At 35.5% G+C, this 14,815-nt stretch overlaps 1 protein-coding gene and 1 pseudogene across 1 annotated transcript; one reads left to right on the forward strand and one right to left on the reverse strand.

Annotated features, from left to right (window-relative positions):
• Window positions 1–28: 28 nt before the first annotated feature.
• On the reverse strand, window positions 29–6,213 carry LOC120118790. Its single transcript, XM_039138765.1, has 4 exons — window positions 6,135–6,213; window positions 5,889–5,964; window positions 5,305–5,757; window positions 29–236 (listed from the first exon to the last, which is right to left on the reverse strand). Exons 1-4 carry the CDS (start codon window positions 6,211–6,213, stop codon window positions 29–31), a joined length of 816 nt encoding a protein of 271 aa, XP_038994696.1.
• A 491-nt stretch (window positions 6,214–6,704) lies between these two features.
• LOC120118407 lies at window positions 6,705–14,160 on the forward strand (annotated as a pseudogene).
• The last annotated feature ends 655 nt before the right edge of the window (window positions 14,161–14,815 follow it).

Here is a 14,815-nt window from a genome sequence, read left to right on the forward strand (position 1 = left end):
ATATGAAGATCCCAAATCCATATTGAGTTCAATTAATATCGAAAAAACCGAAGATTAATCCTTGTCTGAATTTAATATTTTTCTGTGAAGAGACGAAAGTCGAAATACCGGAGAAGATAAGATATGTTATCCCACCCAAGAAGCCGACGATAGTCCATGGTTGACTAAAATGGGTGTAAACCATGCAATATAGTCGAGCCAAGTAGGGGGTCAACGGAACCGATGGTGCTACTCGCCTCTCTCGACACCGTCAGGTTTTTTTCTCCGCAAGCGCTCGAGTAGATAAGCGCAATCGTCCTGCCCGTCTTCAGTGCTGAGGCTCTGTTGCGAAAGACGACTATCGGATAGAACAAAATCACAACCGATAATTTGATAAAATAAAAATGAAGATAAAAGAGACACAAAATTTACATGGAAACCCCCTAAATAATATAGGGTAAAAACCACGGGCAACGGTAGAAGAATTTCACTATGAGAAAATAGGAATTACAACTTCTCTCGATCTACCAAGGATAAAACAATGATAATTATCTCTTGATAAAAATGAGAAAACAACTCTCAAGAAACTCTTTAAATTCTCTAGTATTGGGAGAAAGCTAGAAGGATTTGGGATGATTTTGAAGCTAAATGGGTTAGTGTATTTATAATTGAAGCTTAAGGACAAATCTTGTAAATACTCTAAAGTTGTAATGACTAAATTTACAATTATACCATATAAAAAATTCAACAATTTCCACTTGCACCTTTCGATGCATTAATACATACAACTTTCGGTGTAAGTTGCACCAATTTTCAACAATCTTCCACTTGAAGATTTGATTGGAACAATCATATCTTCACACCATTCTTCTATATTGTACCATCATGTTGCTTACGTATCTGACAGGCCACAAGAGGATCGACACCAGGTAAATTTATCAACGTTGATCGCCTTCGTCATGAAATCTGCTATGTTGTCTTTGGTATGGATCTTCTGCATATCTACTGTCCCTTCTTCCACCTTTTCACGAATAAAATGGTACTGAACTCGTATGTGTTTTGTCCTTGGATGAAATGCTGGATTCCTTGCTAGATGCAAGGCGCTTTGACTGTCACAAAATAGAGAGACATACTTTTGATTGTGCCCAAGCTCCTCCAATAGCATCTTCAACCAAATTGCTTCTTTACTGGCTTGTGTAGCTGCTACATATTCTGTCTCTGTTGTGGATGTAGCCACAATTGACTGTAATTTTGAAACCCAGCTTACAGCTCCACCAGCAACTTTGAACATATATCTTGTAGTAGATTTGCTTTTATCCAAATCCCCTGCATAGTCAGAATCTACATACCTATTGATTAGTAAGTTTGATCCTCCATAACATAATGCAACATTTGAGGTCCCTTTGATGTATATCAGGATCCTCTTTACTATATTCCAATGCTCATTGCTTGGATTCGCCATGTATCGACTAACCATTCCCACTGCTTGTGCAATGTCTGGTCTTGTGCATATCATAGCGAACATTAAACTTCCCACTACTGATGCATACGGTACTCGAGACATCTCCATCCTCTCTTCTTCACTGCTAGGACTCATACTGGAGGATAATTTGAAGTTAATAGGAAGAGGGGTATAAATTGGCTTACAATCTTGCATGTTGAATCGTGACAAGATCTTCTTCAAGTAATTATTTTGTGAAAGCCAAATCTTCCTATTACTTCTGTCTCAGTGAATTTGCATCCCTAGAATCTTGTTTGTTGATCCCAAGTCCTTCATTTCAAATTCCCTAGTTAGTTGTGCATTTAATTCTTCAATATGATCTTTGTTGGGTCCTGCAACCAACATGTCATCCACATACAACATCAATATAACAAAATCATTATCACCAGACCTCTTGAAATAAGCACAAGGGTATACATTAAGTCTGTTGTACCCAAGACACATAATGAAGGAATCAAATCTCTTATACCAACACCTCGGCGCCTGCTTTAGACCATACATAGATTTGTTCAACCTGCAAACCAAGTTCTTCTTTTCTTTTTCTTCAAAACCTTAGGCTGGAGCATGTAAATCTCTTCTTCAAGATTTCCATGAACAAAAGCTGTTTTAACATCTAGTTGCTCTAGATGTAAGTTCAATGTATCACATATTGCCAAAACTACTCGAACTGTTGTTAGTTGAACCACGGGAGAAAAGATTTCATTGAAATCAATACCTTCTTTTTGAGCATATCCTTTGACCACCAATCTTGCACGATACCTCTCCACTTGATCGTCACCATTTCGCTTGATTTTGAAGACCTATTTGTTACCAATTGGCTTCCTTCCTTGTGGTAGTGGCACAAGGTCCCATGTATTATTTTTATGAAGGGCTTCAATTTCTTCTTGCATCGCCATCATTCACAGTGCATCATCTGAGTTGTTTATTACTTCCTGGTATGTTGATGACTCACCGTCCTCTGTTAAAAGGTAGTATGCAATATTTCCTTCTATAACATAATCTGAGTGCCAATTGAGACGTCTTCTCACACGATCTGATTGACGAGTTGTTGGAGCTTCAGAACTCTCTGATTCTTGTTCATCATGTGATGGTTCTACTTCATAAGAATCTCATTGTTCAAACTCTTTTTCCATATGTATCTTTGTAGTCTCTGACTTTTCAGTGTTACCATCTTATTCTTTTCTTTGTAGCTTATCTTCTATAAAGATAACATTCTTGCTAATGATCACTTTGCGGGCAGTGGGATCCCACAAGTGATACCCCTTTACACCATCAGCATACCCCAAGAATTTGCATTTCCTGGATTTTGGATCCAACTTTGAAATTTCTTGGGAGTTGTACATCACGTACACAATACTTCTAAATATATGGAGGTTTGAATAATCAGTTGGTTTACCAGTCCACATCTCCATTGGTGTCTTCAGCTCTATTGCAGTTGATAAAGCTCAATTTACCAAATAACGACGGTATTGACTGCTTCTGCCCAAAATGATTTTTCTAGGCCTGCAGCTCTCAACATTGTTATTGTTCTCTCTAACAAGGTTCTATTCATCCGCTCTGCCACTCCATTTTGTTGAGGAGTGTTCACCACTGTGAACTGTCTTTTGATGCATTCTTTTATGCAAAAGTCATCAAATTCTTCACTTGTGTATTCTCCTCCATTATCTGTTCTGAAACACTTGATCTTATTTCCAGAATCAAGTTCCACCCGCGCTTTGAAGTTTTTGAAAGTTGAAAACACATCTGACTTCTTCTTAATAGGGTACACCCAACATCACCTAGAGTAGTCATCAATAAATGAGACAAAATATTTTGCTCTACCTAAGGATGTAACTGATGCTTGCCATACGTCATAATGAACCAATTCTAGAAAACTTTTGCCTCTAGAATTTGACGTGTTGAATTTTAACTGGTATTGCTTACTTGTCAAGCCTGGAAGTAGTTTTTGCTGCACAATGACTTTCATTCCTTGTTCTGACATGTGTCCAAGTTTCTGATGCCATAACATTGTAGAATCTGAACTACATAAGGCAACAGAGGCTTCTGCTTCTAGCAAAGTTTATCCCTTCAGCATGTATAAGTTTGTTGCTATTTTTTCACCTTTCAACACCACAAGCGCTCCACGGAACACCTTCATGATTCCTTTTCGTGTTTCAATCTTGCTTGCATTATTATCCAACAATTCGTAGGATAATAAATTTTTCTTCAGGCCTTTCACGTATCGCACATCTCGAACAACTTTAATTGTTCCATCATACATCTTCAATTTGATGGTTCCCACACTAAAGATCTCTAAGGCATGATCATTGCAACTATACACAGATCTTCCTGAGACGAGTTCATAATGATGGAGTCATTCTCTTCTTGAGGTCATGTGATATGTTGCTCCCGAATCAATGAGCCATATATATGCATATATCTTTCTACCTTCCACGGTGGTTAACATAGATCGTCTACATCATCTGAAGTGTTTGCGGTATTGCCTTGTGGATTGAAGTTTTTATTTAGACTCCAACAATCCTTTTCAAGTGATCTTTGTTTCCACAGTTGTAGCACTTTAAAATTTTCTTGTTTCTCAACTTTGATCTACCATGTTTGTGACTGCTATTTTGGTCACGTTTTGTTGATCTCCCTCTCATCGTTGTCAATGCTTCTGCTTGTTGTAGATTTACTTGTCTGTCTTCCTTGTTCTTGCGCCGATTTTTTTTCTTGTAGAACAGTTGCTACAACGTCATCGAAGACTAGACTGGTGACATTATTGTTTGTCAAGTTGATGATGAGTTGATCATACGAATCAAGTAGACTTTGAAGTAGAAGTTCAGCACGTTCTTGTTCTTCTATTGTACATCTAAGGATGTAAGCTGAGAAAATAACGTGTTCAGTGTGTTTAAGTGCTCCGTCACTGAAGTAGATTCTGACATACGGAGAGTGTACAATTTCCTCTTAAGGAAAATTTTATTGTGCAACGATGTGGCCTCGTACAATTTGGTGAGATGATCTCATATCTCCTTAGTTGTTTTCTTCTCCTCGATGCTTGATAATACTTCATCTGCTAATGCTAGATGAAAGTTTACCATAACATTCCCGTCTATTTCGATCCATTTGTTGTCATCTGTGAAATCTACCGGCATTTCACTAATAGCTGCTAGACATCCGTCTTTCCTCAGGATGACATTCATCTTCAATTTCCACAATGAGAAATTTCTCTCATTGAATTTTTCAATATCAAATTTCGTTGCCATAGCTTCTATTACGAATAGCTCCCACTATTTCACTATCGTGAATAGTTCTCTAGAACCTTCAAAGAATGGGTAATACCTTCTTACTTTCTTATGTTGGAGGATCCATCTTTTGGTGGTAACCACAAAGACAATAAGCATATATTACACACTCAAATCTGGCTCGGATACCAATTGTTGCGGAAGACGGCTATCGGATAGAGAAAAATCGCAACCAATAATTTGAAAAAATAAAAATGAAGATAAAAGAGATACAAAATTTACGTGGAAACCCCTAAATAATATATGGTAAAAACCACAGGCAACGGTAGAAGAATTTCACTATGAGAAAATAGGAATTACAGCTTCTCTCGATCTACCAAGGAGAAAACAATTATAACAACTCAAGAAACTCTCTAAATTCTCTAGTATTAGGAGAAAGCTAGAATGATTTGGGATGATTTTGAAGCTAATGGGTTAGGGTATTTATAGTTGAAATTTGAGGACTAATCTTGTAAATATCTTAAAGTTACAATGACTAAATTTGCAATTATACAATATAAAAAATTCAACAATTCCCACTTGCACCTTTCGGTGCATTAATACTTGCAACTTTCGTTGCAAGTTGCACCAATTTTCAACAGGCTCTGCTGTCCACTTTGTATATTAGTCAGGACGTTATCCGCTATGAATTTTGTGATCGAGTCTTTCCATTTTTTGGGTTCCTTGGTTGAGTCGATCAAAATCTGGAGGACTCCGTAAGGAAGTTGGTTTTCCAGCATGAACAGATCAACTGGTGCAAATACGAGACGAACTGCTTTGGTTTTTAGTTTGCCAAACTTACGTTCGACGCCGTAGTGTATGGCGAATAACAGCACTGACCCGTCAACGACGAACATCTGAGATAACTCATCATCAGCGTATTGCTCTATATCTTTCGGATCGTAATATCTCCTCAGATCATTTACCTCTGCCTTGATCTTGTTAAACAAAGATTGGACAGTCGTTTCATTCTCCTCTGATGAGAATCTGAGCTTGGTCTTCTCAGCTCGCTCCAACCTGTGTCGGATAAATATATTTACATATTTATACATGTGAAAGCATAAAACTTTATAGTAAGTTTAAAATCAAATATGATATAAAAATAAAGTTATTTTATTTAAAAATACTTGTTTATAAATATACAATACCTTTGGCTGCGATGATGCAAAGGACCGAGGGCTATCAGCTTTGGCTCAAAATATTTCTGAAAATCCGTCTCGATACCTATCAGAACGGATGAAACTCTTTGTATTAATTATTTGGCTCTTTGGGAGCCTATCTCGATTGCGAGGAATCCAGATGACGAGCAACCAGTTGGATACAAAGAGTCAAAGGGAGATCAAAGGGAGGATATGATATGGGAAAATGCTTTAATTTATTTCTAAGCGATTAACACGTTGAGTTGGATAAAGTTATAAAAGTCGAATCAGATGTATTGGAAATGGACTTATCTGATGGTTGCAACTTCTGCATGATTAAGAATCCAAAGATTTTGGTTGAGATTCCTTATTACTACTGATTGAAATTGACCTGAAATGTTAGTGTGTATTGAATATGAACTGAAAGAAATAATATATAATTTGATGATCAAATCAGAGTTAAAGAGTAATTATTCGAATTATAAAAATATATGTGAGAATCAGACTGGACACTATTACTATATGTTGTTTTGTTAATAGTTTAGTCGTTTACTCTTCTTTTTGTATATAAAATATCACATATTATCATACAAAATTATTTAGAGATGAGTTCAACTTTTTAGTTTTACTAATCAAATTAATTCACTTTTAAAGAATTATTTAAAATAAATAAAAATTTCAAAATTATGACATGTTTTCAAATGAATCGGACTCAATATTATAAAATTAAAATATGAAGGTTGAATTTTACATTTCAAAATTGTATAGGGTTCGAAGACATATTTAAACCAAAAATGTTGTATATAAACTGTACCCCCCCCCTTGCTTTGCCGTAGACCTAAAACGTTTTTGACGGTCTCTGTTGTTCTTCGAGATAGTGGGAAGCTGCCACAAGCCCACAATGCCCACCGTAAGTGTCGGAAGGGATCGTCTTTTCGCTGCTCTCGGCAGATCATACAGTGAGTTTCTAAATCAATAACCTCATATTTTCCTTTTCTTCATCTAATTTCATTTTAGCCTCTAACGGAAGTAAAAACAAAATTCCTCAGCTCAAGAAGAGTTTGAAGATCTGTGTTTCAGTTTCGGGATTGAACTTGATGATGTGGTGAGTGTATTCTTACGCTTTTTCATTGGAAAACCGTGGGTATCTATGATTTTTTTGAAGAATGTTTTGCTATTGTGAACCAGACTACGGAGAAAGCGGTAATTTCGAAAGAGAAGCATTTGGAGGAGGAAAAACCTTGTGCTGACGATGAAATTATCTACAAGATTGAAGTACCTGCTAACAGGTTTCTGCGCTTATCTCTATAAAATTTTGTTTGTTAGTTCGATAGAAATTTACCACGTATTGTTGTTCGAAACTGGCTACATTACACCTTATAGCAATTTGGTAGCTTCTTGAATGTTGCTTATGAATTTACTCTTAATTTTATTAAGAACATCGGTTTAGTAACTGTTAGATTCCTTTGCAAAAATAGTTTCAATTTTAATTTAATCTAGTTGCGGTGACATGGAAATTGGAGAGAATTACGAGGAACATATCATAATTGTACTCATGTTTTTAGTTTGAAGTTTAGTTTAATAATAAAGAAGTATTGATGAAGGTTTTCTTTACAGGTATGACTTACTTTGTTTGGAAGGGCTTGCACAAGCCCTTCGCATTTTCAATGGGCTGGAGAAGATACCCAGATACACAGTTGCAAAGATTAGTAAGGAATCGATGCATAAAATGCATGTGAAAAAGAGGTAATTTTGAAGGTTGAAAAATTGGTTTTCACATTCTTTAGGATGTTACTGATACCTTATTCATTTCCTTATGTTTGCAGACATCTCTAATCCGGCCCTTTGTTGTTTGTGCGGTTTTGAGGGGCATAAATTTTGATGAAGCTAGCTATAACAGCTTCATTGATCTCCAGGATAAGCTGCACCAAAATATTTGCAGGTAACGTTATTAAACTAGTAAATCTGTCTGCTTACGTTTTCCATATAACCTATGTTTGTCGTCTGCCTATTTCTGATCTAATTTGAACTTGCAAAACAAATTTGCATGAGCTGTAAAGATATGATTGATTTTAATCTCTGATGGCAAAGGGGAATATTTACATGCATTCATCAAAGTCTGAGTGGCTATAGTTTAGTTTCAGTGCTTGGGGGAATATATAGCTTATTACAGTTTGGGTTGGACCTTTGTCGAGATGACATGGAGGGGTGAAAAGTAAGAAGAGGAAGCAAATTGTGCACATATTTTCATATAAAGCAATATTTATCAGTTTCTTCTTCATGTTTAGAAATTTAATAAGTGAGACTTACATGGGAAGTTATGTTAGGTCCAGTGGCATCTGCACTCAGCTGCTGAAATGAGCGTCTTTTGAATTGGGCGTCCATTTAGAATTATTCCAGCACAGAAACTGATACTCCCTCCCAATTGGATAGTAGGATTCTTGCTCCTGAATTTAAATTTAAAGTATATTTGACAACACTTTACCTTTGAAATGATTTTAATGAAGACAAAGAAGACTCTTGTTTTGTCACAATAATTAAAAATGACAAGTCTAGAAAGAATTTTCATTTCTGAAAAATGGAAGTGCCAAAAGAGGAAATAATTCCTAAATCTATTTTTTTACTTCCATTTTTGACTACTTAAGTGTTGATGTCTTTGAAACTTTCTAAACATAAGCAACCGATTTTTATTGTTCAAAGGTTTCACCTTTTTTTTAAGTTGTCCTACATAAATTTACTTTATTGGTTCAGGAGGCGGACCTTAGTTGCTATTGGGACACATGACTTGGATACATTACAAGGGCCTTTTACATATGAGGTGGGCTTCCTAACAGTATAATTCATATTTTACTAATATAATATTTGACAATTGTTTATGGATTACTAAAATGGTTGCCATACAAATAGTTGAAGATGCTTTAGAACCTCTGTTGAAGGTCAAACCTTGAGGGGAAAGGGCAGCTGCAGCCCAAGGCTGAAATCCGCTGCCTATTGTTAATTTGGTAAACTAGCAACCTGTGCGGTAGATAAGGGATCTTTTCTTATTTTTGTTGACTAGCAGAGGTGTATTTTTTATTTGTTTATTTATTTTGTATCAACCCAGCTGTCAATTGTCAAATTGGTAATGTTAGCAATAATTGCTTTTCTCTGTCTTGTTTAATTGAAGTTTAATTGTTGCTATTAGTATAGTTTGCTTAAACTTCTTTGCTTCCTTTTTGTTGTTCGTTTCCCCTTAAAGTATCAAAAGAGGAAATACTGTTTGATTAGGAATTATTGAGCAAATGTAATGTTTGATTCAATATTTTAAGACCTAGTAATTACTTTTGACATTATCATGTAGCCTTACTTCTCAATATCACATTCTAACTTGTAAGCAATTACTTAATTATTTGTAGGCCCTGACACCTACGGAGATAAATTTGTTCCACTGAAACAGGTATTACTGTTTTCTTATTGATACTATTTCTCATATACATATTGGCTAGACTATCCATTGTTATCTTGTCACTTTGATTTCCATTTGATAAAGTTCTTAGGAACTTAGCTTATACTAAAGAGTAGGGGTGTAAACGAGCCGAGCCAAGCCGAGTCGAGCTCGAGTATTGCTGAGCTTGACTCGACTCGAAAATTCTGAAATGGAGCTCGACTCGAACTCGAAATCCTGAACTGAAGCTCGTAAGCAGCTCGAAATGAAAAACAAATTCTTAAACTTAACTAGATTGAAGCCTCGAATTCAAACTCGAACCTGAACTTTAAATACATGAAACCTTAACTGTATTTTTTTTAAAGAAATCAACACATAAATGTTAATATTATTAATAATTTATCTTAAAAAAAATAAAATCTTAATATATATTTTCGAGCTGCTCACGAGCTTTTCAAGTTGAGTATCAAGTAGCTCGTTTCAGCTCGTTAAGAAATTGAGTTGAGTCCATTCGATCCTAGTATTTATTGAGCCTTGACTGAGTCAATCTCGAGTAGCTCGTGATCTATCTCATCTCATTTATAGCCCAACTAAAGAGAAAATGATTATTATTTTTTTGGTGAACTTCTACCGTTTTCAATTGGAAATTTATTATTGAATGCTCGTGTTGATCATGCTTCTATTATTATTATTAAAACAGCTAAGATCCCTTCTAATTTTTAAGATATTATCTTAATTTAAGAACTGTTTCTGGATATAGTTACCTTGCTATAAACTCTTGGCTACATAATGCTTAGATGTTTTAGGAACAAAACTTGTTAAGGGTGCTTTTCTGTTGTAGTGCCTTGGTTTTTAGGGATTGCAGTTGGTCTTTCCTTCAGCATTCTTGATCATCAACTCCTTTATTCCTCTTCTTGTTAATCATCTGCACACTTTTATTCATTTGAAATTTTTTCCTCGGTCCTCTGAGCAAACCTGGAATGGATCTTCTTGGTTTAGGTGAAGAACTTCAGAGCTGATGAGCTGATGGAATTTTATAAGGTAAACCTTCATAAAGGTTATTTGTCATGCTTAACCATGAAGTTGCTTTATTAAGCAATCAGTATCTTGGTACTTCTGTCTGAAACTTCTGCTCTTGTTTCTCCTTGTCTTTAGATAGGATTTGAGTACATTTTTTTCACTGAAGGGTTATGCTAAATATGTTTTACTAACACTTAACAGTCAGATTTGAAGTTGAAGAAGTTCTTGCACATTATCGAGAATTCAAGTGTGTTCCCTGTCATTTATGACTGCAACAGGTATGGTTGCTCTTGGTAATGTTCATCTGATCATTAGTTTTAGCTTTTGCGATTAGCAACCAATTTCACATTGACTTAAAGCTGCTTAACCTTCTGCCAGTATTTACTTCTTTTCAAGTGTATATTTGTACTGTAAGTCTTGTTAGGTTTAAAAATACTGAAATACAGCTGCATGACCTCTCTGTTTTTCTTTTCTTTATACAGAACTGTTTTGTCTTTACCACCAATTATTAATGGTGCACACTCAGCAATTACTTTGAAGACAAAAAATGTCTTCATTGAGTGCACAGCAACTGATCTAACAAAGGCTAAAATTGTTTTAAATACAATGGTAAGGAATTGAGTGCTGTTAGCTTCTGTTCTCACTTTTATAAGTGGTGGTAGGAAATGAACATTTCTTTCTATCTACAGGTAACTACATTTGCTACCTATTGTGAAAGAAAATTTGAGGTTGAACCGGTTGAAGTGATATCATTTGATGGAAACTCAAGTGTTTATCCAGATTTATCAGAATACAATATGGAAGTTCCACTATCATATATTACTGGTTCCATTGGAGTTCCTCTGGAAGTAGATGAGGTAATGCTTTCATTTTCTTTTTGCCTCTTATTTCTTCATTATCTTTTATGTTATCCATGTAGTGAAAAATTGTTTAATGGAGTTCCACTCATGCTGGTCTGTTTTGATATTTCTATATGTTGTAAACTGGCATATTTGTCTGAGTTTGTTCACTTAACCGCCCACTTATATAAAGGCGAGAAAGAATATTGAGTGAGGTTACACTAGTCTGATGTGGTCATGGTCATAGTGTCTATTTGTTCTTTGTTTTGATGGCATCATTGGTGGTATTCTATTGCTGACACTGGTCAGTTGATATAATTTAATAACCATCATGTGGTAAACTATTCTTAATTTGTTCTTCCATTGTTGTCGCTAAACAGGTCACTAATCTATTAAAACGAATGCAATTGAATGCTGAAAAAGCTGCATCAGAAGTACACAGTATCAGTGTGTCTGTACCTCCAACCAGAAGTGACATCCTTCACCCATGTGATGTTATGGAGGTAATGATCAAAGGAATAGTATTTCATGGACACATTTTTGAGGGAGACGTTGGGTGGCTCCCTTGTGGGTTTCTGCTAATGAGGCTCTTTATTCTTTTGCAGGATGTTGCAATTGCTTATGGCTATAATAATATTCCAAAGAGAATGCTTTCATCTTTGAAGCCCCTTCCCTTGAACCATCTCAGTGATCTTATCAGATCTGAGGTTGCCTAAATAAACTGAAGTAGTTTTTTCGTCTGTAGATTTTCTTATTGTTATTTTTCTATTCCCTAATTGAGGTTCTTTTTAGATTGCAATGAGCGGTTTTACCGAGGTGTTGACATGGATTTTATGTTCTAAGAAAGAGAATTTTGAGATGTTAAATCGAAAGGATGACAAATCCACTGCAGTGATCATTGGAAACCCCCGCTCTTCTGATTTTGAGGTTTGTATTTTCATGTTAAATATATGTATAAGATCATTTCAACATTCCAGCTTTCTGGGTTCCTCGTTACTGTGTCTGCTAGATTTGTAATTCAAGACTGATTGAGAACTAGTATTAGCTTTTATGATTTTTCAACCTTAATTTTTTGTCTAGTCTTCTTGAAATATTGTACATGGCCTTATTGTGACAATCAATTTTATTTTGACTGGTCTTAAAAATTGAACAGCCAATCGAGGAGCCCATTATTGTTCTCTATAGATAAGTGATAAACATTTGGTTCATTTGAAGGATGAGGGGGGCCAGGCTGGGGGGGGGGGGAAGACAAAGAAATTAGAATCAGATGTTCTGTGTTTTTACTTGAGCCTTTTATCGGAACTCTTTCTAATTAAAGAACAATGAAGATTGCTTATTCTGTTTGCATAGGTGGTCCGCACAAGTCTCATGCCTGGCATGCTAAAAACTGTTGGCCATAACAAAGACCATCCAAAGCCCATTAAGGTACAATTTTGGTTTTGAATTGGTTCAGGCTGAAACAGTCACTGAATATAGTGTTATGAATTTACTTTTTTGAATTGTGACACCTCATCTGTTGTGTTCTTTCTCGTCCCTTCTAACTAGAAGTCCTTGGACTTCTATTCTGTTGGAAGCATTCTTTCTTTTGAAAGACTGAATGACTGATGTTGGTATATGGAGGGGGATATATTTGTGGATATTCTTGTGTTAGTTGAACCGTTGTTTCATTGACAGTATCAGTGTAATACATTCAATGTCTCCTCTTCTTATGCAGAAATGTTCCCGGCTGTTATTTTACTATTATTTTCCTGTTATTCTTATCAAGTTTTACCTCATTCGTCTTAATCCATGAGTGTATGATTACCCTGCTTTTATTTTGTACTCATTTTTGGAAACTCACATGGCCAGATTTATGAAGTGGGTGATGTGGTACTTTTGGATGAGAAGAAAGATGTTGGTGCGTCAAACCATCGCCTACTTGCTGCATTATATTGTGGTGCTAACTCGGTTTGAGGTAAAATTTCCTTATTACACCCTCTTGTTTTTGTTATTAGATGACTCCATGCATTGACTTATTGTAATCTTTAATTGTCGGTTCTTGTTTTTGTAAAGATTGAAAATGTTCTTATTTAGTTGGTTTTGTAATCTTTATTTAAATGATCACAATGAACTTCTGGTTGATTGTGCATTGTTTTTTAAAAGTTTGGTTTTATTATGTGTAGAAGATTTCACAAGTTTTTTTCTTTGTTATGTATGGAGAATGGATAGTCCAAAATAGGAAGATATATAGTTTTGGGAAGAATATGGTGTTCTGAGATCTATAAGTATTGTCCAATTATTTATTTGTTCCTTGTGCGTTGATGGAACTTGATGAAATAAGGGCTTATTGTCTACAGCTGATTCATAGTCTGGTGGACAAAATCATGGAAGTTATGGGGACTCCTTTTGTTCCAGTTGGTGATAAATCAGGATATTATATAGAGCTTTCTGATGTAAGTGTCCCGTTCTTTGTTTTCTATTTTTTGGTGCATCCGTGCATGAGAGAGGGAAAGCACAAATTCTCCAACCACTTTTACTCAAGCCGTACTTATGACATTTATGTTTACTGTAGGAACCTGAGTTTCTATCGGGTAGGCAAGCCAAAATCATTTACAAAGGAAGGCGCATTGGCATTTTTGGTATTGTGCACCCTGAGGTATTGTTCTCAATTTAAGAAACCTTTTTCCGCCACTCAATCCTATGAAAATTCTGTTATTTGACGTTCTTTCTTTAGCATTTTGAACCTAGTGACTGTTTTTGCTCTGTTTTGATCTCCTCCTTCCGTACAATTAAACAAATACTCTAAAACTGCATCAGCATCAAAATTGTATGACTTGAAATTTGAGTGTCTTGGTGGGTAGTATAATGGACGTAATGTATAAGCTTTTTTTTCTTGCGTGGCATCCAGGTCTTGAACAATTTTGATATTCCTGATCCCTGCTCCTTCGTGGAACTCGACATAGAGAATTTTTTGTAGAAGATGTGTCATAACAGCTGAAGCTAGTTTGTCACATCTCTGTCTTTTGTATGGTTGTTACGACTAAATATTACGGTTTATAATTACTCGTAATCAAGCTTCCGGTCCTTACATCTATCTTTTGCATTGCTTAATGAACAAACAGGTAGATCAGCAGCAGTTGTACTTTGCCAAGTGCCGACTTAGTAGTACTGTTGTTTTAGACTACACCATTGGAATACTTCATTGCTTAATGGTTTGCCTGAGAATCTGTTGTTCACTGCTGTACTTTCAGGAAGTTATGTTTTGATGACGCATTTTTATGAGAGATTATACTGGATTGTAATGTTAACAAAGTTTTGATTATTGAAATTTGTTTTTATTGGGGTGGTGATGTAAAGAACTGTTCACAAATGTTAATATCTGTCCATACAAATCTAATCTATGTTTTAATAAACAAGTGTGTTTGTAACACTTCGGATCATAGTTTCAGTATCTAAGAAGCACTTGTGTTTGTATTTTGATGTTGAATCCGACAATGTATCATTCATGCAGATGAACATAGAGAAGTACTCTTTTGGAGTTCGATGGATTTTACAATTACCAGAGTAATATGCAACAATGTGTTGCAGAATGTTCCGAATGTTTTATAGGTTAATCATTCCTCTGAATAACAAAAAGAAAGCATCTGCTAACAAGATAACAACAAACAAAATAT

Source organism: Hibiscus syriacus, unplaced genomic scaffold (assembly GCF_006381635.1).
Source record: "Hibiscus syriacus cultivar Baekdansim isolate YM2019G1 unplaced genomic scaffold, ASM638163v2 tig00110328_pilon, whole genome shotgun sequence".
NCBI classification, from domain to species: domain Eukaryota; kingdom Viridiplantae; phylum Streptophyta; class Magnoliopsida; order Malvales; family Malvaceae; genus Hibiscus; species Hibiscus syriacus.